Consider the following 26,162-nt stretch of genomic DNA (forward strand, 5'->3'; position numbering starts at 1 on the left):
CCGCCCGCCACAATGTTAATTTGAGGAATGCGTCCACCACTGTGGCGGGCGCATCCTAATGCCAATGTCGGGACCACCGTCCTTTAGGGGGGCGGTCCCGATTTACGATGGGATGACAGGCGGGCAAAGTCCGCCCATCATCCTAATGGAGCCCTAAGTGTTGATTTTTGCAAATGTCTCCATAGACATTGGTTAAAGTGGAAGTAACATCCTTGTATGGATGTGTGTGGATATGTTTTAAGGATGGAATTTATCATTGCTTGTTCAAAGTTTATTATAATTTTTAGGAGAAAGAAGTCTGTTGTTTCATCTTTTATTTTGTTTAATATTTCAGTGTATGTAGAAGTTTGTTTGTTTGGTAACAAACAACAGATGAATGGAATGCAAGTATTATGGAATTGCCCATGTATAGTATATAATGGATAGAATGGTTTAGGGCATATGGTAAAAGTGCCATCCATCATCCATGTTTGACTTTCTTTTAATTGTTTTAGGTTGTTGTTTGTAGCAAACATTATTATCCTTTTATCTTTGTTGTTGTTATTGTAGAAGATAAAAGGTTCATCATTATGAGTTATGGTAAGCTCAGGTGGAATTATGACCTCTTCAAAAGTTTTTGGTGTTGGTATTGTTGGTCTACTGGATTTTTTGGTCCTAGCTATGGTTCTTTTTAGAGCAGCTATTGTTGGTAACTGACCTCTTGCCTCTCTAGGTACTCTAGGTAGTAATTCCTTAAGTATTACACTTGTTGGTAGGTCAGAGGTGCTGCTTAGTTCCGTAATATTTTCAAGAGTAGATCTAACCTCTATTTCTGAGATATTAGGTGGATGGTTATGTTCAGTGGTATTAATTACACTTGTTTCTATGGTTGTTGCACGGCCATAGCATTTGTTAGAGTAATACTTAGTACATTTCCAGTTTACTTTAAGGTCTTTTTGTTTTTGCTGAGTATAAGTACACCCCATATAGCATAACAAAAATTTTCCTTTCTGAGATGTTACAAATCTTGCTTCTTCTGTCATTGTTGGTTTCTTAAATCTAGAAAGGTTGTATTAAATAATATTAGAAGCAGTCTTTTTATTAAAAGAGTAATTAATTAAGTATGTAACATTTTTAGGTGCTTACCAATTGCAAAGTTGTAGAATTTCAAAGTAGATGTATTTGTTGCTTGATGCTTTTATTGATTTTAGTGGTCTTTGGAAAGAAAATTAAGCATATTTTAGTGAATGTTTATATGTGTATTTTGGTAACACATTTGGTAGGGTACTATATTTTATTATTAAAAAGTTTTGTACATTTTATCTGAAATAGATATCAGTTTTAAAAAATACATTTTTTAATTTTGAATAAAGTCAAGTACTAACATTGTGAGTTTTTAAAAGACAAATAATAGTACATGTGCATGTCTTCTATGCTTCCCAAGTTTTAATTTTTAGTTGTTGAATGTAGATCCTTTGTTGATATGTTGCTGCTTTTCTTTTTTAAGGTATCTGTTGAAATAAATAATGGTATGATTAATAATTTGTTTAGTATTTATAATAGAACTAGGTTTTTTTAAAACAAGCATTTCACATTTTCTGTATTTAAAACGTGTTTATTTAAAAAAATAATTTAGAAAGTTAAGTAGGAGTTTCTTAGATGGTTATAACATTTTAGCTATTTATTTACCATTTCCTTAGTGTTTAAAAAGGACATTTAATAGACTTACTTTTTAAGTTGATTGTTTTAGTTTTGTAGAAAATGTTCATCTGTTTCTTAAAGTTGAATCTGTTTTGGAAATATGTAGAGATAGATAGAAAAGCAGTTTTAAAGTTTTGAGAATGAACAGTAGGTTGCATTTAATGTAACATTTAATTCAGAAACATAAGATTACTTACTTTTTGGTGATTTGTAGTATTTTCGTATAAGATGAATCTTTAGGGTAGTAGAAAAATGTGCAGTTTTCCTTCAAGCTGAATATTTTCTGCTGGTTTTAGAGTATTAATTTCACCTCTTTATATAGAGTATGTTTAATTAGTGTTTGTTTGTGATTGGTTAGATACCTTGAAAAGTGTTTTTATTGGTTAGTTTGAATTTTTTTAAGTTAATTAATCAAGTTGGCTGTATGTTAAATGTTTACCCAGAGAATTAGTGTATTAGTAAGTATTTTATAAATATTTTAATAAAATAGTATAGCGTTTAAAAATGTATAATATTGAATTAAATATGTGTATATGTAAAATGTGTTTGTATCAATTGTTTTTATTGATGTAGATATTTATTATAATTAATTTCGATATATATATTTATTTAATAGTGTTTAGTATGTATATACATAGTTATATGGGTTTTATTTAAAGTATTTTAATGTGTAGTGTGTTTTCAAAAATTGTTAGAACAATTTTGAGCTGTCGATATTTAGATAATGTCGATATTTTTGCTGTCTATTTTAGTAATCGATGTTTTTGTAATGTGCTATATATAATAATGACTGTCGATATTATTTGTTTTGATATAAGTGTGTTCAAAATGTGTGCAGTCAATGTTTTTGTATATCGATATAGTTTGATAGATGTTTTAGTAATTTTATAAATAAGTATAGGGTGTCGATGTATTTGTAATCTATATTTAAGACACGATATTTGTGTAGGTCGAATTTGGTAAATCGATAATTTGTCAGTGATTCCGCTACGTCAATACCCATCATCAAATCCATGGCAATCTAAACGTCTGCCAAAGACAGAAGTTGGGTAAGTGTGGAAGTCGCCTGTAAACTCTCCCCTTGTTGGATTTCCATTGCTCTGCCTTTGTTGCCAATGTCCTGGCTGTAAATGGAAATATCCGAAGTCATATGTGCCAATTCCACTGCAGTCATGCCCACTCTGTTGGTTGCAAATGGACCTTGCAACTCGCACATCCCTGAAATTAACAAGGATGCAATCACCTGGAATATCCTTAGCCCTGCTGCCCACCCAACTAACTCTTCTTACAAAGAGGACCTGGCCATCAAGTTGCCTTGGTAGAGGTCTATAGTTGTTTAGACAGTATGTAGTTTTATTTTTAAGTTCACTATATGATTCCGATTTACCCGGCGCAAGCCGTGGAACTCCCGCCAGGACCACTACATAGGGCATACAAGCAGGAGGCAGACTGATATGAGTAGAACTGGTAACAGCAATACCTGCCAGATCAGGCTTGTGGGGTGGGTTGGATTGATCATTACCCTGCCTCGCCACATTACTGGCGGTATATTCACCTTTCTGGCTCTGGATATGTGCTCTATCACCGGCTCCCTTATCCCCTTTGGTCGGTAGTTGGTTTATGGATTTACTGCCATTATGAATTATAGTGGCTGATGCCGGGGAATTAGTTCCGCTCTGTGGCCCTGAAGCAACTTTTTGGTTTGAAGATATATGTTCACCCATTTGTAAGGGGACTACCGATGGAATTTGCTTCTGTTCAGCTAATTCATGGCTATTTTTAGAGTGTAGTTTAATTAAAGCCTTTAAGGAGAAGAAATTATCGAGAGTCCCTTGTTCAAAGCGATCCAATCTTTCTGCCAAGACTTTTACCCTATCGAGTACCGGCAAAACCAGGGACTTCACAATGTGTTCAATATGGGCAATAAGGGGAATTTCTTTTGCAGAACTTGAAGGGCACATTGGGTCTGGATAGGTAGTAGGTGGCGGGGCAGGATCATCACTATTTGGTCCACTGATTACATGGATGTTAGGGGATTTTTCAGAGAGAGTATCCATTCTCTCCCAAAAGCATGCATCAGCCGGTGTACCTCTATCATTAGTTGGAGCAGATACAGTGTCAGGTGCGCTATTATTAGCATTCTTCTCCTTTGCTACATTATGTTTAGGAACCACTTTCTTCTGTTTGTTGCCACCTCCATCCCCCTTAGCATTTTTTATAGTACAAAGAGTAAGCTCTATATATCCTTTACACAATGATCATTATATGATTAAAGAACAATAAGTAAACTAAAAACACTTTTTCTTTTACGCTAAGTATTACTATTAATATTAATAGAGCCCATTAATAATAACAGGCTACAAAAGGATAAGGTCACAAACCCAAGAGGGGTGGCCCGGCCCTGCCTCACCCGGCCACTAACGGTCACAAACGGTCCCGCCCTTGTCCCGGGCTTCTCCCGCGGTGCTCCCGCACGCGGTCCCGCGTCGCGGGGGCTGCCCTTTCGGTTAAATGCGCCTCCGGGCGCAGAAATGTCATGGGCGGCTTCCGCCGCAAGGGAGCCTGGTAATGGTAGTCCCCCACCTCCACTCAGCGGCCGCGATGTTTGTAACTGCGGCGGCGGGAGGGGGGACAACGAGAGTCAAGTGTTTGCCTCAGATGTGGGAGGGAAACAGATGTCAGCAATCCTCCTCCGGTATGCACAGGGAACCCGCTATGCCGGGGCTGCCCTCCGGTTAAAAGCGCCTCCGGGCGCTGAAATGTCGTGGGCGACTTCCGCTGCAAGGGAGCCTGATAATGGTAGTCCCCCACCTCCACTCAGCGGCCGCGATGTTTGTAACTGCGGCGGCGGGAGGGGGGACAACGAGAGTCAAGTGTTCGCCTCAGATGTGGGGGAGAAACAGATGTCAGAAAGCCTCCTCTGGTATGCACAGGGAACCCCTTAATAGAAGGAGTGCGCATCATCATAACGAGCAAAGAATCTGTTTAATTAAAACATAATGTTACCACAACATCGATACGCTATATGAGCGTCATTTGTTCTATTTGCCAGGTGTGTGCATCACTATGCTGAACGCAAAGTTGAGATTAATCCAAAGTACAACGCTACTGCGCGTGTAATCTTTTCACCGCCACGCTACTGAACACCTCCACAGTTTTTAAAATGGCAGCACGTCAGCAGCAGTGCATGCTGCATTATACATCAATTAGAATGGGTTAAAATGGTTGCAGAAAGTAGATTCAACATGGCGGCATGCCAACGCTTGCAGCAGTGCGTGTCGTGTCACACATAAGTTTGACTGTCACTCTAGAAATATTACGCTTAGAAAGGAATCTACATTACGAAAAGGTATATATGCCGCGAGCCACAGCCACCGTGGAGGAGAACATACAGTTTCTCCGAGACATTAAAATGCCTACACTAACACAGGAAGAAAGGCTGGAATTAGAAGCAGCATTTACGAATAAGGAATTGGGGGTGGTACTGTCGACACTTCACACAGGGAAGGCAATGGGGCCTAATGGCCTGCCGGCTGAACTATATAAAAAGGTAGCAGGATCGATCATGCCTCACTTACTTGATATATATAACAAGAGTTATGAAAGGGGGAAATTACCAAAGGATCAAAGCCTAGCCAAAATCGTAGCAATATATAAGCCAGGTAAGCTTCCACTAAGTGGCCCATCCTACCGCCCAATATCCCTGATAAATGCAGAAGCCAAGATACTAGCCAAAGCATTGACACTCCGTCTGCAACCTCACCTTAAGACACTAGTCCACCCAGACCAATTAGGGTTTATGCCGGGGCGCAATACCTCCCTCAACTTAAGACGTCTGAATGGAGTATTGGCACGGATATCAATGATCCAAGAAGATGCGGCTATCCTCTTGTTAGACGCCACAATAGCATTTGACCTCGTCGAGTGCGCCCCTAACACAGTTAGTAGCAAATGGCCGTATCTCAAGAGAGTTTGCACTGGGAAGGGGCACGAGACAGGGCTGTCCGCTATCACCACTCCTCTTCGCGCTAATACTGGAACCACTGGCCGCCTGGATAAGACTGAACATAATGATCCGGGGGATGAGATGGGAAGCAGACTGGGAAGACAGAATTTCGCTATATGCGGATGACGTGTTAACATATTTAACGTCTCCGGCACGGTCATTGGTGTGCTTACTGGATATCTGTACTGCATACGGGAGGATGTCAGGGTAAACTACAAACTGGTCAAAATCGCTCCTTTATGTTGTACATGGTCCCACACCCAAGCTCCCACAGGGATGTGAGCTACAAATTGCGACTAGAGGATTTAGATATTTGGGAATCTATGCAACACCACAGGTGACCCTTTTTGTAGAAGAAAACCTAATGCGGCCACTCACAAAGTTTCGTACTGATGTTAAACATTGGAGGTCACTGCCATTGTCGCTACTGGGGAGGGCAGCACTCTTTAAGATGATGGCCCTGCCCAGGTTTTTATATGCCCTCCAAAATACCCCGTTCCCAGTCCCCCCTCCTATTTTAAAGCAATCGACTCTGAAATCTCCGCTTTATTGTGGAATGGGAAACCGGCACGTATAGCGCAACATAAACTAGTCCGCAGCTGGTACGATGGGGGAATTGCACTACCTAGCATGAAATTGTACTACTGGGTTGCACAGCTTGTGGTGATAAATCAATGGTTACATGCCCGCAGGAGGAACCGGCATTCAGACTGGATAGATATGTCTTGCCCACTGATCACCTGATGAAAGCCCTTTATACCAATAAGAGAAAGAACACACTCACAGGACCTACTGCTCACACAATCAAAATATGGCATACAGCGCAAAGAGCATTGGGATGGGAGGGAGTTTTGACACAGGCCACCCCCCTCTGGGAGAACCAACGTTTAGGCACCTTAGCCAACACCAAGGAGTTCAAGAAATGGGACTTCATTGGTATTACCAAAATAGGAGATCTATGGGTTAAAGGAGGGTCCTGCCCTTCGCAAAACTGGGAGAAATGTACGAAATGGCAGAGACGGAAATCTATAGATATATACAAAGCAGACATGCGCTCCATAGCGTTATTCCCCGGACACACAATTAGTAGAGGCCTGGCCCCTGGAGGACAGACTCCTCACTGACTATATGGAAAAAAGGCCACCTCCCAGACGTATCGTAAGTTAGCGAACAACCAGCCAGACCCCACGACGACACTAAGAGAAAGGTGGCAGACAGAACAAGGAGACATGGAGGACTCAGACTGGCAGGACGCGCTGACCTCGCCCTGGTAACTTGCGATCCCATCTAAGCTCAAATTAATACAGCTGCACTGCATATACTACTCACGCAATACACTACATAAGCTGGGGCACGCGCCTGACTCACTATGTCTACGAAACTGTGGACTCACGGGAACATTCTACCACATAATATGGGAATGCCCACAAATACAATCCTACTGGGAACGAGTAATGAACATGGTCTCGCAGGTGGGGGGGTCCCAAGAGATGCCTCCTGAATGCTTGGGAGCCCACAGACTTAGACTTGGCAATGCAAAACTGGGCCACGCTTGGGATGACAATAGCAAAGAGAAACATAGCCAGGAACTGAGGTTCCGGAGTGCTCCCCACATACCAGCAGTGGAGAAATGACATGAATGTTGGCAATGGTGGCGGAAAGGGTGGTATACACCCATAGAGGCTGCCCTAAGAAATGGTCCAGAATCTGGGGAAAGTGAAACGAATTCAGAGGGAATCTGTGCGAGCCTCCGCGAACAGACTCAAGCCCGGACAACAGCTCATGAACAAGGCACCGTCAGGGTTAGGATTATAAAATGCCATCGATAAATGGTAATGAGGGTTGGGGGAGATGGTAAGGGGCGAGCGTTTAATGATATACTGAAATGTGTAAAGTTATAATGAAAATTCATGTGGAGGCCGTGATGTATGATATATGTGGTAAACCAAATGATAATGGAGATTGTTGATTTTATTGTGCAAAATGAAATTTAAAAAATGTTTAAAAAAAAGAAAGGAATCTACATCCAATATGGCAGCCCTAATGCCGGTGCGTAAGATGACATCTGTCGCTATGCCAAAGCTATACGTTTTCCTACTGCATAATAGAAAACCTTGCGCATGTGCCCTAACTGCTTCTTTTTCCTTTTACTTTGGGGAAACCTCAGACAATGAAAAGTTTGGTGCAAGCCACCCGTATTGCTGCTCTCAAGTTGGTTCCACTTCTCCCCTCCATTTGGGATGACTGTGATGTTACTGCTCCCTCTATTGGAGCTCAATATTTTATTAGGTTGTTCTTCACTAAAGCCGAAGGTCTTTAGTGTGTCCATTTTATGATTGGAGAGGGACTATTGGGTTTTATTGGGGTAGGAAAAAACTGTAATAGTCAACACGAAAAACCTAGACTCTCCAGCACAAGGCCGTACTTAATCGGAGTCAGTATGCGGACAGATTTCTGAAGCCACTAGTAGCTGAGCAAAAATCATATATCCGAGATACTGCGGATATGATAGCCAAAGTGGAAGGGACCCAGTTTGATGAGGAAAAGGAACTGATGGTGACTCTCGATGTAGAGTCACTCTACACTAACATACCACAGAAAGATACCATTGTGGCAGTCAGGAACCTTTTAGAAGAGACCAACATAGTAGGGGGTAACAAAGAGTTCATTGTTCAGTGTGTCTCTATGGTACTCCTCAACAATATCTTCCTTTTCAAAAAAGACCTTTACATTCAAAAGAAGGGGACCAGCATGGGCGCGACCTGTGCGCCTAGTCTAGCCTGTATATATGTGAGTCTATTTGAGAACAAGCATATCTACAATGAAGCAAGCCCATTTTTCGAAAACATCCGAAACTGGGCCCGCTTCTTAGACGACATATTCTTTATCTGGCTAGGAACTGAAGAACAATTGGAAGAATTTCTGACCTGGCTTAATCTAGGGGATCCAAACCTCAGATTCACAGCAGCATACAGCAGGTCTAAGGTTAATTTCTTGGATATCTGCATTAAGAGCCACGATAAACAACTTATAATAGAATTGTATAAGAAAGAGTCGGACCGGAATACAATTCTACATTATACCAGCTACCACCCCAAAACCCAGAAAGATTCGATACCCTTTGGGGAGTTCCTACGGTTGAGGAGGAACTGTACTGATCTAGCAGATTTCCACAAACATGCCAGAGACATGAAAAAGAAATTTAAAGACCGAGGCTAACCGAAAAAACTAATTGACCACTCGCTCAAAAGAGCACGATACTACGACAGGGATTGTCTGATCAAGAAAGTTGGGAAAAAGAAAACACAGGACAAAATAGTGATGGTAAGCCAACACTCAGTTATAGCCAACTAGGTCAAGAATATTATCAATCACAATTGGAAAATCCTGAACAACGGTCCAGATGTAACTCCCCTTGAGCGTCCACTGTACGCATATAGGAAGAATAAAAATCTGAGATCTAACCTGGTTTATACATATAGGGAGGACAGGATAGAGACCCAAACCACCCTCAGTGGACACAAAGCAGTTGGAAACAACAAGTGCGGAAATTGCTGCATTTGTGAACGATGTATAGTAACTAAGAAAGTTGAGCATAGTGGAACCACACACGAAATCACCACCCTTAATAACTGCAGAACAAAGAATGTCATATATATGATCCTGTGTCCTTGCGACCAAGCGTATATAGGAGAAACTGGCCGAGAAGTTAGGCTCAGGATAGGGGAACACAAATCTGCCATCAAGAACAACAAAGAAAACGCCCCTCTAGTGTCCCATTGTCCCACAGTCAAAGACCTTAGATGGGTCATCCTAGAAAGAATAAAAGAACTAACGAGATCAGGCGACAGTACAGCAAGGCGTAAACAACAAGAACAATGGTTCATGGTTAAATTCAACACAATCAGGAAGGGCCTGAACTCTAGGGAAGAGTGGGAGGCTCTGATCTAGTCAGATATATTAGGAACCACATAGCATCCAATACAAGGACTTCATGGCTTTAAAAAAAAACAAAAAAAAAACGAATTGCCAATATTCCACCTTATAAATAAAGACACCCCCCCATGAGTAGACAATACAAATAAAGGTGTAGCGAGATAGAAAGTGGAGGGGTTTACTAAGGTTCCCCCAATAGGACCCTATTGTTTGTTTGACTCTTGTCCTGAAACAACTTAGGTAATAGATGGGAAACAGCTACTGAGAGTTTTTTCTATATAAGATTCAAGATAACTAGCCCCTAATAGGGACTAGGTAACATGCCCAATAATAGAGCTATAAAGGTCTAAGACATATGGCACCAGTGTGTTACACGTAGTTTTAAACAACCATCGGCCCAAAAAAAAAAAAAAAAGAAAATAGAGACAGTGGGTGAATACACAAAATTAATTACTAACGAGTAACCCAAGAATCGTGATTATGTACAGAACAAATAATAGCATATCGTCACCACTAAAAACAGTGAGTGTGGTTGAATGTAAAATTTACAATATAATTAATATATAACCCTAGGAAGTGAACATACCTACCATGATAATAGCACATATGACAGACGTGCCTCGACTTGCAGACTACCCTAAGGTGACGCCACTGCGGCCCGTCGGAAAACGGTCCTAATGAACACCAATATCGGCTATTTTATAAATACCCAGGGAGACCTTAACTCTAGCCAGGTCGCTGCCATTTATGTAACACAAAGTGGTAATTAAATGAAAATGGTAGTTTCACGGCATCAGGTAATAAACTATATGCAATACCACTTCAAACACGGCAGAGTAGTACCGTTCCAAGATGGCGCCTACATTCGCTCCACCAATCGAGGCGCCGATACACCGCACGATGAGCTAGGTGTTTCCAATTATACACTTACCTATACGTAAAAACACAGGCACCTCAATACAAAGTGGTATCGTATGAAATATGCAGCTCTATAGTATTGGAAAACAAAGTGGTATCGTGTGAAATATGGAGCTCTATAGTATTGAGAAACAGACTAGATGCTATACCCTGTTAATCACGGCAGAGTATTACCGTTCAAAGATGGCGCCTAAATCTGCCTCGCAAATCGAGGCGCCGATTCACCGCACTAAGAGCCAGGTGTTTTCAATAATAGTCCGACCTACACATATAAATACAGGCACCTCCGCCCAACACTCGAGTGAGTGAGGGAACGAGGCAGAAACGCGGCTCCTTTGAGACTAAGGTAAGAGACGTCGTAGGCTACGTGTGTTTGTTTAAAGCATACGCTACTCCTAAGTGTCTGTCTTGGGAAATCCATGACTCTAGGGGACATAATTGACCAAGGGATGTATTCACACCCATATGGGGGGGAGCGACCAACGCCCTTAGCCAGTTACATTGAAACGCTACCTAGCAGGGAGGATATTCCGCCTTTGCACTGGAGCTCCCCGAGCACTAATGCAACCAGAAAGATAACTCTAAACTAAGCCCAAGTGGGGCGGTGATATACTAAAGATGTTAAATGCCATTCCAATGAAATGACAGATCCCTACAATGTTGGTCCCTGTCCCATAGATTGAAACCTACATGTAAATTTAGGAGGGAAGTATATTAGTATCAATCTAGGAGGGTAGCACATTAGCAGTGAACCAAGTACACTTTTTTTAAATGATAAGCTTAATAGCACCACAGGACAAATATTAATTGTTCTCCTGTACCCTTTCAGTCTGAACAGAACATATCCAGTTCTTGGGAGGAATTGAGATACCCTATGCCCGTTCAAGGAAAGTTTTAATACCCTACGAGGTAAGATACATACAAATCCACTACTAGATTATGAATAGGGGAAAAGGAAATATACACAGAACAAATACTATGTGTTTCGCCCATATAGATATGCAACAAAACATAATGAAGTAGTTCGATAGGACGAAAGAAAGACACCCCAAGAGAAGGAGCTCCTATGATAGGGGAGAGGTAACTAGAATAAAATATTGATTTATCTGGTTAGGTTGGAGCATATACTATGCAACAATTTGCGCTAATGTATTGATATTATTTACTAGGAAAGTTTGCAGAGACAAAGTGCTACGCAACGCAGATCCCATGCAGGATCGTCTTCCACAGCAAGTGGGGGTGAGATTGAACTTTATCCAGTGTGTTTAGGATCCTTTAAGTAGAAACTCTTCCTAGACCAAAGTGTGTTACTTCCCCATATCAGTTTCCACACTGAAATAGATTCGGAGGAAATGTCATGTTAATTTGCCAATAAGAACTGTAAATTGGAGTCGGGTATTGTACTGTATGTAATGCATTTATAGTGTAAACGAAAATAAGTTCTCTAAGAAGGTCTATACATATCTGAGCATGGTACTATCCACATGAATAAGTGCTACTACTGAGCAACCATCTAATAACCAGGAAATAGACACTTAAGGACATGACTGTAATCTAAACCATAATGTTTCTATTAACTGCTGATAACAACTAGCACCCACTTAGGAGATAGACTGTTATAGTATACTGAATGAAGAGAGGCTGATATCCTGCACGATAAATGACTCCGTACCTTTCTTCCTATACATTCACAGATAAGGTGTAACTAATCGCTTCTTGAAACCCCAACAAGAGAAGTCCTGAAGAAGGTGCCACAGTATCAATTGTACCGCACCGAAACGCGTCGACGCATTTTTTCTGATAAAAAGAATCCAATCAGGGCCTGGTAAACTCTAGATGGATACCCAACAACACCACTAATGTTTACATAAGTTAAAGTGTTTTAGGCCTGTGGATCTAGTAACATCAAGTGGCAGAGACATTCGGGAGCCACAGCGATAGGAGGGGTTTTTGTTATGATATATTGCTTTGTCTTATGTCTATTAACTGCTGAAATGTTATATACATGTCTCTATTAGTTGTGTGTAATTTTTAATTGTGTCTGAATAATATTGGTTTAAATTGCTTATGCTCGTTTTCAAGGAACATTCCTTGGATTTTAAATTGTTTTGTATTAATTTGTTGTGTAATTTATTGCTTAGATATTGGTTTTAATAAAATTAGACTGTGAACGATTTTATTTCTTTGTGGAAATCCTTATATATTCCCCGATAGATAGTGGACTATAGATCCTTCTCCCTAATAAGACAGGGGGAGGTGAATAAGTTGACTCCAGGGATTCCCCTTTTGACTTACTGTCTCTCTACCCTGTTCCCTGGTGAAAGTGGGGTACCCTCTCTTTTGAAACCGAAAACTGGAGTCAACCAGGAAAAGCACCTCAACGAGGTAGGTCCAGTGCACTTTGATGATTCAAACTTTGATGATTCAAACTTGGATTCTTCAGTCTCTAACACCTCTAGCTTGTCGCCAATCATATTGTAGTATCTACTCGATTCAATTTCCGATAAAGTCGATTTAATCCTTAAAATAGAGACTGTACTGAAGGAGCATCCTATCCTGGCAACTGCTCACAGGCAAATGCGGATGTTCAGTCAAGTGAATCCACACATTCCAATACAGAACATATGGACATCGTGAATAATAACACAAAACATCTTGACACCATGAGCATAGAACACTACACAAAAGATTGAGAAAAAAGAATAATGAACAAAATCCATGACTTACAGTTTGTGTGCAGTTCCTTGATGCCAGTAACTAGATCACTATGCTATATTAGAATGCTTGCAATTGATAAACTAGAAGTAACAAAATAATTGCAGTGTCAAAAGTAGTAGGCCACTTGTCTAAATAAAATACAAATCGGCGACCTGCATATTACACAAAGCACATGAACCCTCTAAGCTACTTTATGAGTCAAAACTGCGACTCAACAAAACACAAAACACTCCCACTGGTATAGCAAAGGGGGTGTGGCTCGATACTAACCCCTGTTCTGTGCGTTTGCTGCAGGTCAGCACTCACGGAAATATCGCCAGCAGTGCACCCCACACCCCCACTCTTAATGCAAAGTGGCTAGCTATGCCACAGAACGCTCTCAGAACGGTGTTAACCATTAGTTATCTTACCATTATTATAAGCCCTTAAATATTGCTCATCACACAATGAACTATGCAGCAGGTGTCCTCGTACCCTGCAAGATATTTTAAAATGCAGCCTTTTTGTGACCAATTAGATACTATGGAGCAGTTTTACTTTCACATATGTCCTTGTTGCCAATTTCTTTGCAGCATACTTTTTTCAATGTATAAATTGAGTGTCTGACTTTGCTTTTCATACTCCGCCCATCGTGACTCCACTCCCTTTTCTCTGACAGACCTTGACCCCCAATTTATGGGTTCCCGGTGTAAAGTTTTTTTCCTATTTCAGCACAGGGTGCGATAAAATATATAAGCGTGTGAGAGTGCACACAGGAGCGACAAGCTCTTCCGGGCACGTCACCGGTGTGTGTCACTCTGCGCCTTCCAGCGCGGCTCTTCTGGCGGAGGCTTCTGTGACGCAGCAGCGGTGAGGTGGAAGAAACTGCAGTGACAGCAGCGCGAACTACAGCGTGGCAGCCAATCAGAAGTCTGGCCCCTACAATTACCTCTAAAGGTGAAGCGAGAAGGGGCGTGGTCTGGCAGCAGCAATGCATAAATAGGTAGACTGACGAAGGTCCCGTTCAGAGACACAGAAGAGCAGGAAACGTGCAGAAGAGGAGCCGAGACGGGGCGTCACCAGAGACAAGGGAAGAAAAAAAATCACAGCACTCCGACAGCACTCCGAGGAAACAAACTGCAGAGAAGTTCATCTCCTGGGGTCCGAGCTCCGGAGGGTCCCGGCTCAAGGGAAGGTCTGAGCTGCTGAAAGCTCTAAGGAATCCAAAGTGCCAATGATTCCAGCTTAACTAAAGTCTGGTGGGTCGCTCGGAACTCTGGTGTCCGAGATCTTGTGGTGCAAGCTCCAAACAATCCCGGGTCCAGGAGGACTTTGCTCCTAAAGGGCCACATTTACAAACAATTTGAGATCCACTACCTCTAACTTTGACTTCTAGCTTCCACAGGACACTGCTCTAGAGGGTGCCAGCTTTAGAAAGTCACTGCCCCAGAGGATTCAGTCTCACAGGAGTTCCAGCTCCACAGGTCTGAACTCCAGTAGATCCCAGCTCCAGAGGATATTAGCCGCAGGAGGTTTGTGCTCCCGAGGGTTCAAACTCCAGAGCTCAACATTGTGGACAACATGGGCCTTTTCCTGAGCACACTCTACGACACTCTAATGGGCTTTCGTGGACTGAAAGCTCGGATCTTGATGCTGGGGCTCGACGCTGCTGGGAAAACGACAATCATCTATAAACTGAAGCTGAATGAGACCGTCACCACCATACCAACCATAGGCTTCAATGTGGAAACGGTGGAGCCCACCAGGAACGTGTCCTTCACTGTCTGGGATGTCGGTGGCCAAGACAAGATCAGAGCTTTGTGGAAACACTACTTCATCAACACGGACGGCCTTCTGTTTGTGGTGGACAGCGCTGACCCAGAGAGGTTTGAAGAGGCCCGAGCTGAGCTGGTTGCCATTCTTGAGAATGTGGAAATGCAGGACGTGCCTTTTGTGGTCCTTGCTAACAAGCAGGACTTGCCTGGAGCCAGCAGCCCCTCTGGGCTGGTGGAAAAGCTTGGTCTTCGGAAGGTGCAGGGTCATGCGTGGCATGTCCAAGGATGCTGCGCCACCACAGGGGACGGACTGGTGGAGGGTCTGGAGAATCTGACTGACATGGTCAAGCAGTTCAGGAAGAGCAGGGCAACATGACAAAGACTGATTTTGGCCAATTTATTTTTTGTGGATTGGAGAGACTCCAAACATGAGTTAGAGAGAGAATGGGCTGCCCCGCCTTGACTGAGCGCATCTCTACTCGGTTACCTAAGGGAGGGATCCCAGGTGTGCTGCAAAGCTGCTTTCATCCTGGGGCCTGCGTTAAGAATATTCAAAGCTATGAACTACTGTGACAAAAGACTCACAAACAATACAGGCGGAGAGAGAAGTTAAGATAGTTTGCATTCGTCATCTGTCATGTCATGGTTATACTTTGCACATTCCTCTCCTTCCATGGCAACAGTTTATTTACTTTCATAATTAAAAACAGAGGTTCAGCAGTACCTATGTTGAGGTAACTTCCTATTGACTACAACCTCTCCATTTATACATACAGTGTAATATGTGTTTTTCAAAAACAATTAACTGCTGCAAAACTTGCAGTTTCACTGTAAATCAACTGCAATATCTAATCGTGTTCAACTTGAATAATAACTTTTTAAGATCACATTTAGCAATCATTATTTTTTTTAGCAATCATTGTATTTAAATAAAAAATATATTTTTTTAAACTCGGTTACGGTGTTGAGTTTTATAAAAAATAAGAATGTACTGTAGTCACATTATTTTTCTTCAGGAAATGAAGCAAATGCAGCATTGAGTGTGAGTTGTAGTGATAACACACGAAACGTTACAACTGCTCTGTTATTCATTTATATTTTTATGATATGATTTTACAGTACTTGTGTAACTCTTAGGGGTCTATCAGTATGGCGGATGGATCCGCCCGCCATTTCCCATCGCCCGCATCCCATTACCCCACACCATATTACGATGGAGGGGGAGACCCCGGCGGACGGAAAGACAGTCCGCAGGTTTTCCGCCCGTCGACGAGTCGACCGGGCGGAAAAGGGGCTGAATATGGTGGCGGTGTCTGTAAGACACCACCCTCCATATTATTATGCTGGCGGAGATGTGGGGGCCCGTTGCGGGCCCCCAGGATGTTAAGGGATGCACATGGTGGGGGGTACCATTTGCATACAGAACATGGCAGGCACCGCATGGTGCCTGCCATGTTGAGCATGCAAATGCTCAACATGCCTTTTTTTACATTGCAGCGGGTGCTGCTGAAAGCACCGCCCGCCGCAATGTAAAAAATGCGCAATGCGCCCGCCAGTGTGGCGGGTGCATCCTAATCAGCATCAAAGGAACGCCGCACATATGGCGGGCGGTCCCTTTTGCTGTTACGGTGCCTGCCATCGTAATAGACCCCTTAGTCTGAAGGTACAGAAGTTGAGCCCAAAACTGAACAAACCGTGCCCTGTACAGCTATCGAAATCACACCCTCAGCCGGGCTGGTTCTAGAGAACTGATTCTTAATCTTTAGACTTCTGTGGATTCCCACTTAATGATAACTGAAATCCCGGGACCAGGCTGTAGTATCCTGGTTTGGATGCCATGTGCCTTTCCCATTAACCTGTCTTGCTACTCAGCCTATCTGGGTGAATGGTGGAATGTTGAGTGTGTGAGGTAATATGGAATGTGTGGTGTGCCTGGTGGATGGATGACAGTTGGAAGAGAGGGCTGAGTAGCAAGAGAGCTGCAGATCATCTTATTACACAGGCCTAAGCAATTTCTAAGATTTTAATTTAATCATCAAACAAATGCAAAAAAAAAAATCATCATTTTTATTGCAGTGGAAAGGTTGGAGATTTTCTAAATTCAACATTGGCTACTCATAACATAACATGTATTTGTAAAGCGCACGTTCACCCAGAGGTCTCTTGGCGCTGAATAACAGATGTTCATTGCTACCCAATTCAATGGTTCTCATTTTATCGACCTCAGATGAATGGAAGATTGAGTGGATGCATTAGCCCGCTGAGACACCAGACTCATCATCCGCACTTATTCTGTTTGATTTACCTGCACTGCTTTCACAACTCATTTGACGATACCAACTTCAGTTTTACATTTTGCTTCTTTATTGACATACACTTTATCAAGCTATTAATAGCATTTACTTTTTTTAAGTCATTGACCCATAATCCAGCATTGGAACAACACACATATTTCCATACTTTTTTAAAACTTTATTTACCATTTTAATACAGTACATCGCAATCAACATGAGTGCTCACTGTTATTATCTACATCAGCATTACATTTGAAAATTAGTGACGAAAGAGATGGCGCGGTATGCCGGAGGTCAGTAATGAAACAGACATAAACATTCGTTCCCAATGCGAGCGTTCAAGCCCAACAGTCCCAGCAGCCAGTCCATCTATCCATATCGCATCAATCACCGACAGCTCCCTCCTCCGTCCGCCCATTTGTGTAAAGTCTTAGCCTAAGTACTTAATCCGCACTTAATCATTATTTCGAATGGTACCGCCAGTTACACAGTAAGCCACAAAAATATGTTCACCCCACCCCGGAAGGAGCTATCCCCAGTTCGAGGTGTGTATCCGACACTCGGTTCGTCCTAGCAAAGTAACTCCTGCACGGCCCCCAGATGTCTTTGGGGCGTGAGGACCGGGATAATGAGCTCGAATGGAGTGCGCTGTTAGTGCTGCAGACACATATTTCCATACTTGACATATTTCAATGACTAAAATGAGGTAAGAATTTCTCAGGTTTAAGCATATTAATACCATCCCAGGAGATTACATCATTTGATGTAATCTAGATCAGCTCACGAGCATAACAGGTGTGGCTTTGATACACAGGACATCACCATGAGGGGGTTGATGGATAAAATGAGTTAACTACCTTAAATAACACTATAGAAGCATGTCACCAGGGGAGTGCAGCAGCCCAATTTCCGTGTAGTCATTTTCCACTCCTTTCTCACAAACAGTATGTGGCCTCCAGCTTTATCTTTGACATTTCTCAGTGCTATTTCTACCCTGTGTCTCTTGCCTTCTACTGTGTCTTATACAAACGTACTACTCTCAAATTCACCCCTTCCTTTCTTAAGCACAGCGCTTACAAGCTGTCGTAGTATCATAATTTGCTTGTGCTTTTAAAAGAAAGGAGGAGGGAGAAAAATGGAGGAAGGAGAAAAATGAAGGAAGGAGAAAAAGTAAAAAAAGAGGCACAAGGATAGAGAAAAAAAGATAGAGACAGCAGGAGAGGGAGATTTGCAGAGAAAATCGAAATTGTGAGGGAGTGAGATGAAGAAAAGCAAAGGAGGAAGAGTGAGAATGAATGAAGGACGACCTAGCTCAAAGGTATAACACATCTCCTTTTCTTCACAATGCAACATTTAAAACATAAAGCTATATAAATCACAAGCGAGGCAATAGTATCTATATACATTTCAAGCAAGAAAGTGTTGCCTTACATAATCTGTTTAATACCCTGGAGCTCTTTGCCTCCTCTGTTGTTTAGAACAATCCACACCATCTTGTTTTCTCAGTGGATTTCGTCTCTGATCTTTCTTGCTCCCTGCAGCATCACATCTGCTGTAGTTACCAGTAATTAACACCTCTCTCACATCTGACTGTCACTACAGTTTGTCAAAATTTAGAAACATAAAACTACTACACCCTTCCTCTTCACTTTCTCAGATGCTTCCTACTTTCCATACAATGCCTCTCTCTTCCAATTATACTTCTCTTCAGTGATCAGGACCGCAAGCAAATCATGCATTTCCTTGGCCTTTAAAGAGTCACGTTAGTTGGGCTTTTCCCAAACAACCAGACCATTGGTTCACCCTATCACTTGTCCTTCAACATCCACTTCCGCACACTGAAAGTCCACACCACCTTCTGTCAATTCCTTGGTCTACACAGGAATCATTCTGTTACTAGACATTCTATCCCTCCTTATGGTAAAGGAAACGTCAATAGTAACACAATTTTTCATTATGCAGATTATTAGTTTGGACAGCTTCCTTATTCATTTTCTCCCAGTGTATGGATGAAGGAAAAAGACATTCAGCTTGGAAATTACGCCATACAGATAAAGTCCTGGAGAAGTCGATCAACAAACACCTAGCCAACCACCTCAACAAAAACAATCTCCTAGACTCCATGCAGTCTGGGTTCAGACCAAACCTTAGCAAGGAAATCGTAACAGATGACACCCACAGGATCATGAACAGAGAAGGAACTGCAGCCATCATACTACTAGGCCTCTCTGGGGCCTTCATCGCCGTATTTCACCCCATACTCTTCAAATAACTACATAAAACTGACTTCCAAGGACCCACAATCTGCTGGATGTGCTTCTTCCTGACTGGTTGTACCCAATCAGTCAGCCCGGCACCCTACTGTTCGGAAGCCTGCAACGTGATCTGCGGCTCATCACTTAGCCAGACCCTCTTCAACAACTACATGATCCTTTTTGCCAGCATCATTTATTCCCATGGTATCCCCATCTTATCCTATGCTGATAACACACAGCTCCCTTGCGGTCAAAAAACGCCTACCACCAGGACAAGTTTGCCAACTGCATGCCAACTGCATGACCTAAGACGCCAACTGGATAAAACAACTGCCTCAAACTGAATACCGACAAGAGTTGTGATTTTCTGCAGGAAATAATCACCATGGTACTCCAACTAGTGGCCAGCGGAACCTACTCACCACCACACCAATAACCTCAATATTGTCATTAACAATCAGTTGACTGCCAAAGTCAACACCATAACTGCCTCCTGCTTCCACACCAGGAAGATGCTGAAGAAAATCTTCAAATGGTTACCCACCAGCACACGCGGAATCTTATCCAAGCCCTCATAACAAGAAAACTAGACTATGGGAACATCTACCCTGGAGTCAGCAAGCAAATGGCCAGACAATTCCACACCTTACAGAAATCAGGAGCCAGGATTACACTCAACCTACCACATCATACACACATCCAGTTCTTAATTTGTAAAAGAATGAGTGATGGTGTCCAAAATTCTGCTAAGGGCCAGCGCTATAACATGTCAGCCTGCTAAATAACAAAGCTGCGTAGCCTTTAATTCAATTCATGCCCCTTTAATCCACTACCACACATTCCCCTTTATCTCACTCTTGCAGGATCCCTTTGTAACAGTTTTCTTGACTTTTTCTTCTTCCTTTTTTTCTCTTTGTTTGTTTGCCCTCTCTTGCTTTCAGTAAATGTCTGATATGGAAAAATAAGTGCCAGTCCCCTGCTCAAATTAAGCACTGCACACATCACCCAAAACCTCAGGGAACTCCACTGGTTTCCCATACATACACAAGTTATTTTCCATCCCCTCATGAACACCTTCAAACCCTTACACAACATGAACCCAACCTACCTCAACACCTGCATCATATTTTAGAAACCCACAATACACCTCTGGCAAGTTGGACTTCTACTCACACACATTCCCTGCATACACAGAGCCCAATCTGGCGGCCGGGCCTTATCTTCTATCGCTCCTAAATCCTGGAATTTCCAGCCACTGCACATCAAAACCATCCCTTCTATTTTAGAATTACAAAAAGCTGAAGACGTCACTCTTCAAAAACATCCCACCAGCCTCGCCCTAGGCCAGACTAGATTGACCCTGTTTAAAGCGCCAGGATAGCTTCCTGGCTGATTTTGTCAAAACATTTATGTTGAAGCTTAGAAGACAGGGGCTTTTTGCTGGTTGACCCTTACATTGACCCTGTTTATCGTGGAACAGTCCAGCGCGAACTGCCAAACCAGGTCCTCCCTTGACCAGAAACACTGCATCCTGGGACCGGTTTTGGGGTATTACTGCTCATCAGCCAGGCTAGCTTGAATCCAGTGGTACAGTGAGCAAGGGACCCACGTCTGGCTATGCCTAGTCCACTTAGGGCAAAAATTGCTACGCAAACAAATGATGGACGGAATGCTGAATAAATCATTCATTCACCCCGGTCAAGAGATCTGGGTTAAATCCATCATTCTTTTGCTCACCATGCTACCCCAGTTTATACCCAACCATATGTAAATCAGTCTTGACCCTGTTCCTCTTAGGAACAGTCCAGTCTGAACTGCCAATCCAGGTCCTCCCTGAACCAGAAACAACCATCTTGGGACCGGTTTCAGAGTATTATCCCTCATCGGCCAGGCTAGCTTGCATCCAGTGGCACAGAGAGCAAAGGACCCAAGTCTGGGCATACCCAACCCACTTAGGGCGAAAAGTGCCCCTTATATAACGATGGATTAAACCCAGATTTGTGACTGGAAGTGAATGTTTGACAATGTTCAACATTCCATCAATCATCGTTTTGTGTTGCATTTTCACCCTAAGTGGGAAGGGTATCCCCAGTCCGGCGTCCCGTGCATGCTATGCCACGGGTTTCAAGCTAGCCTGGCTGATGAGGGATGATGCCCCAAAACTGGTCCCAGAATGAATGTTTTACAGTCCAGGCAGAGTCTGGCCTGGCAGTTCGGGCTGGACCTTTCCCATGGGGAACAGGGTCAAGGCTGATTTGCATATGGCTCGGTCCAAACTGGAATGTCGTGGGGAGCAAAAAAACGATGCATTAAACTCAGATCTGTGACTGGGGGTGAGTGTTTGACAATGTTCAATATTTCATCCATCACCTTTTTGTGTTGCATTATATTAAAAGAAGGACATATATTTTGATGCCTGTGAGGAGGGGAACCCAACACTGACCTCCCGCTTGCTCCCCTTGCCGTATTTGCCTTCGACTGTTGGGACAAATGTTCCAAAAAGATCCAAGAAGCAAGGGCTTGCCACAAGAGGGACCCCTCTTGTGTGCAGGAAGAAGACCGACCTCTTGGTGGCAGACACCAATAGGAACAACGGATCGCGAGAAGGGAGGCGGAACAACCCAAATGTAAGGAGGTCCAAGGAAACCCAGAATATGCTGAGTTCCTCATGGGTAGAAGGAGTCCAGTTGCAATGGGGGAGAAGGACGCCACTCCTGAAGTGGAGAACTGAACTACAACGCAGAGGGAAGACAGTCAGTCAGGAGTGAAGGAAAGCTCAGCGGACAATGCGCAGAGGATCGAGGAGACCAACAAAGCCCTCGAGACCTGGTGCGAGGTCTGGTGGACACCCCCGGAGGACGCTCTCACGCCGCTGCAACGCAGGAGAGTTGCGGCCCTTGTGGTACGTGATCGGGGGAAGGGAGGGGAGTAAGGGGCTGGAGAGGAGAGGGGAGCACGGAGGGCCACATAGGATACATGTCTGTTGTAAAACTTCTAAACACTTCCCTTTTGCACTTGAACCGCCCGCATGAGCACCCCTTATCTCCCTGAAGAGTGACCATTTTTTTGTAGTATAACAACCCAAAAGGTTAGGACAGAGGGATGATACCAAAGGGGGATACCCCTGGGATATTTTGCATGTGGCCGCCTATATCTAAAGAGACAGCCTAACTTTGTGGCATAGACCTGATCCCTGAAGATAAGGGACTGGTTGACGGCTGTCCTAAGACGAGCTTACTTGTAATCTTTGGTTCCATTCTTTTGTTTTTACTTTCCATTTTTGAAATGTTGCACACCCTGTGATATCCCAACGCTCCTGGGGATGGTGAAGTACTCTATCCTGGAAACCCTGACCCACTTAGCAGAGTGGCAGGGTGGCCTATGGGCAAATGGGGACAGTACCTAAGGCCACTCCTTCCTGGAGACCTGCAGGCCGCTTACCAGGCTGCAAATCCGCTCGGGACCCCACCTTACGATGGGGTAAAGAGGAATATTTTGAAGAGATTGGGGATAGACGAGGAGACATATCAGATCCGCTTAGGCAGATCAAAGAAGGACTCCATGAAACAGCTAGAGCTCTTTCCTACCATGTCAGAGACCATGGCTGAAACCCCTGACATCCACCACAGACAAGACAATGGAAAAGGTGTATCTAGCCCAGTACTTGACATCCTTGTACTCCCCCGTACAGAAGTGGGTTCGTCAACACACTCAGCTAACTTTGGAAATGGCTGAGGACCCTAGGTGGCGCAAAACCCTAATGGCTGCACGCCTGTGAGGCTCCAGCCCAGCCAAGCAGGATAACATCCTTTCATCCCATCTTGGACTGAAAATAAGCATTTTTTACCTCACCGCGGGACGCCTGACGTGATGGTGAATCCGGGGATACCTGCTGTGTGAGCCTAGGCTGGTGCTCTGCTGAGACAAAGACCGCTGGAATCCTGGGTGAACAGTTGCATCTAGGATTGGAGCCTGTGGTGGGGGCGTCTTCACTACGATAGCACGAGGACGCGAACGGAAGGCTGTCCCGGCTGTGGGTAACGGCCCTCAGCAAATTGCCTCCGCCGCCTTCTACTGCTGGCTACCGAACTCAGAGAGGTGGGGGCCTGCTCCTGAGCTCGACTGGAAAATTGCGCTGGGTTGAATCATCAGAGCGGGTTGCGTTGCTGAGGCTCGCGCCGTGGCTCAGGAGCACGGCGTGCTGTGAAGTGAATGGCGCGAATCGACGGATGAGAGCGGCAGAGCTCTAACATTCAAGAGGGACTGGTAACGCTTGGTGTGGCACATTTGCTGACCCCCTGCACACACCTGCAGAGCATCAACATTGTTTTGCACCAGCGCCATTACCTGACTACGGGCATTATCTGCTTACGGACGCTGGAACGCACGGACGCCATTTTGTCCTGCAGCAGACCTGCAAAACGTGAGAAACACGTAGATCCCTGGGGGCTGAGCGGGGCCTTCCGCTATCAGGCAGCTCAGTCGCCTTCTGTGAGTGGGATCCATTGCCAGTACCATGAGGAAGCTCTGTTCCATGCCCTGCACTTGCTGCTGCTGCAGACATTGGCGGCCATCTTGTAACTGCTGACCGGCGGGATTGGTGCTTGGACTGTGCAGACAACAATTGTTCTCCCTCAGATGTGGATATGTGATTTGCCAGTAGCGCCTTAATTCTCTCACATCCCCTGAACCACCTGACAGTATTTTCTGGCCCTCTGGGGAGACTCTGATACTAGATGCCCTCATACAACCTCCGTGCTTGCTTGAATGTCTGCCTTCCCCTGCAGTTGTCATTCACATAGTACAAACGCATGTGCAGTGGCCTGAGACGGGGGCTAGCCGGAATTTGTTCATATTAAAGCAGCGAGAGTTGACTTTGGGCGCGAGCCTGCCTGCGCTGACCGACTGCGCCTTCCTATGCCAGTCTCCACTACTGGATATCACAGCTTACCGGACTGTTCTTTGACGCTGATGGAGCCTTCTGGCGAATCTGTTTTTCATCTCTACTTTGCGTACCAACCTGTGATATGGGGCGTACCGACACTAAGCAGACTAAGATCCCATTTGAAGTGCACACAACACCTAGATCGAACTCGTCGGAACCTGCAGACTCTGACATCACGGACGCACCTGAGGACGACTGGAAGGCCCTCTTGCTATGTATGAAGCAAAGCCTCACCTCCATTGATGCCAAAATGGACACGATTAATATGTGTATGCAAGCATTGGTCAATAAATTGGATCAACACGAGCTACGTTTAAGAAAAGGCTGAGACCAGGGTTTCGGACCTTGAGGACGGCGCTACCACTAGCAAGGAGCAGTTATCGCAGATGGAAAAACTGCTCAAGATTATTGCCGATAAAAACGAGGACTTGGAGGCCCGCTCCAGAAGAAATAATGTCCGCATCCTTGGCCTGGTGGAATCCACCAAGGTGGGATGTAGAGAGGACTTCATTAAAAAGTTGGTGGTTGACCTATTTGGCAGAGAATCCTTCTCGGCGCACGTCACGGTGGAGAGGGTGCACAGATCCCTGGCTGCCCGCCCACCCCCGGGGGCGTAGCCAAGACCAGTGATAGCCCGCTTCTTAAACTATTGGCATAGGGATGCAGTCCTGCGTATGGCCCGTAAGAAGAAGCAGGTGCACTACAAAAACACAATGCTGGCGTTCTTCCCAGACTTCACACAATCAGTACAGGACGCCAGGTGTAAATTCTCTGCAGTCAAGAAAAAGCTTAAATCGCAAGAAATCCCCTATGCTATGCTATACCCGGCTAAATTGAAGATCACTCATCATGGCATGCAACATTACTTCCAGAACAGGTCTGGTGCGAGAGCGCGCTCCAGATCCCACTCTCCTTTTTCAGGTCTAGACGGAGGCATGGATTGGACACTGACTCCTCTGGAACTCTAACTGATATTCTACTTATGGCGGACTTCCTGCAACTGGTGATGTATTGTTATTCTATATGCCCTTTTGCGAAATGTCTTGTTCTGCACCTTGTCTCTGTCGCTGCCCGCCTTAAAGCGTAGTATTAAGTGGGTGAGAAAATGGAGGGAGAGAGCGGTCGTGAACCCTGGGGTTTCCCCACGAGGGCATATGGTAAATGGTCAAAATATTGATTCCAAAATATAGACTAACCTAAATATCGACTCCAATATATAGAATGGACAAAATGTTGAATGGACAGAATATAGACATCAAAAATATCGTTTTGAAGGTAAGTCATGTAATATCGATTTAAAAAATATAGACAGTCAAATTATCGACGTACATAATATAGTTGATTAAAAATATCGAATTTTTAATAATATCGAATTTTTTAAAGTGTTTTGTATGTTAGTATATGCGTGAAAAGTGTATATATTTTTGTAATTTATTTTAAGTAATTAATTGTATGTTATTTAATTTTTGCGTAATTTAATTCTGTAGCGGGTTGTGGGTTTATAGGAGAATAGGGTGGGAAGTAATCTAATTATAATTAATTAAATATGTTAATTAATTAATTTGTTTTTATTTAGAATAAATTGTTAATTAATTTTTAATTGGTAATTAATTAATTCCTAATTGATAATTAATTGTTATTAATTGATAATTATGT

General features: G+C 43.5%; 2 protein-coding genes across 2 annotated transcripts in view; one reads left to right on the forward strand and one right to left on the reverse strand.

The window, feature by feature from the left end:
- The window catches only part of LOC147698991 (uncharacterized), a 617,200-nt gene that overhangs the window by 309,234 nt on the left and 281,804 nt on the right, over positions 1–26,162 (reverse strand). The gene's annotated exons all lie outside the window — the stretch shown is intronic.
- Positions 14,270–15,963, forward strand: LOC147698994 (uncharacterized). Its single transcript, XM_086935585.1, has one exon. It carries the CDS (start codon positions 14,819–14,821, stop codon positions 15,386–15,388), a length of 570 nt encoding a protein of 189 aa, XP_086791711.1. The 5' UTR covers positions 14,270–14,818; the 3' UTR covers positions 15,389–15,963.

This window comes from Lissotriton vulgaris, chromosome 8 (genome assembly GCF_964263255.1).
Source record: "Lissotriton vulgaris chromosome 8, aLisVul1.2, whole genome shotgun sequence".
NCBI classification, from domain to species: Eukaryota; Metazoa; Chordata; class Amphibia; order Caudata; family Salamandridae; genus Lissotriton; species Lissotriton vulgaris.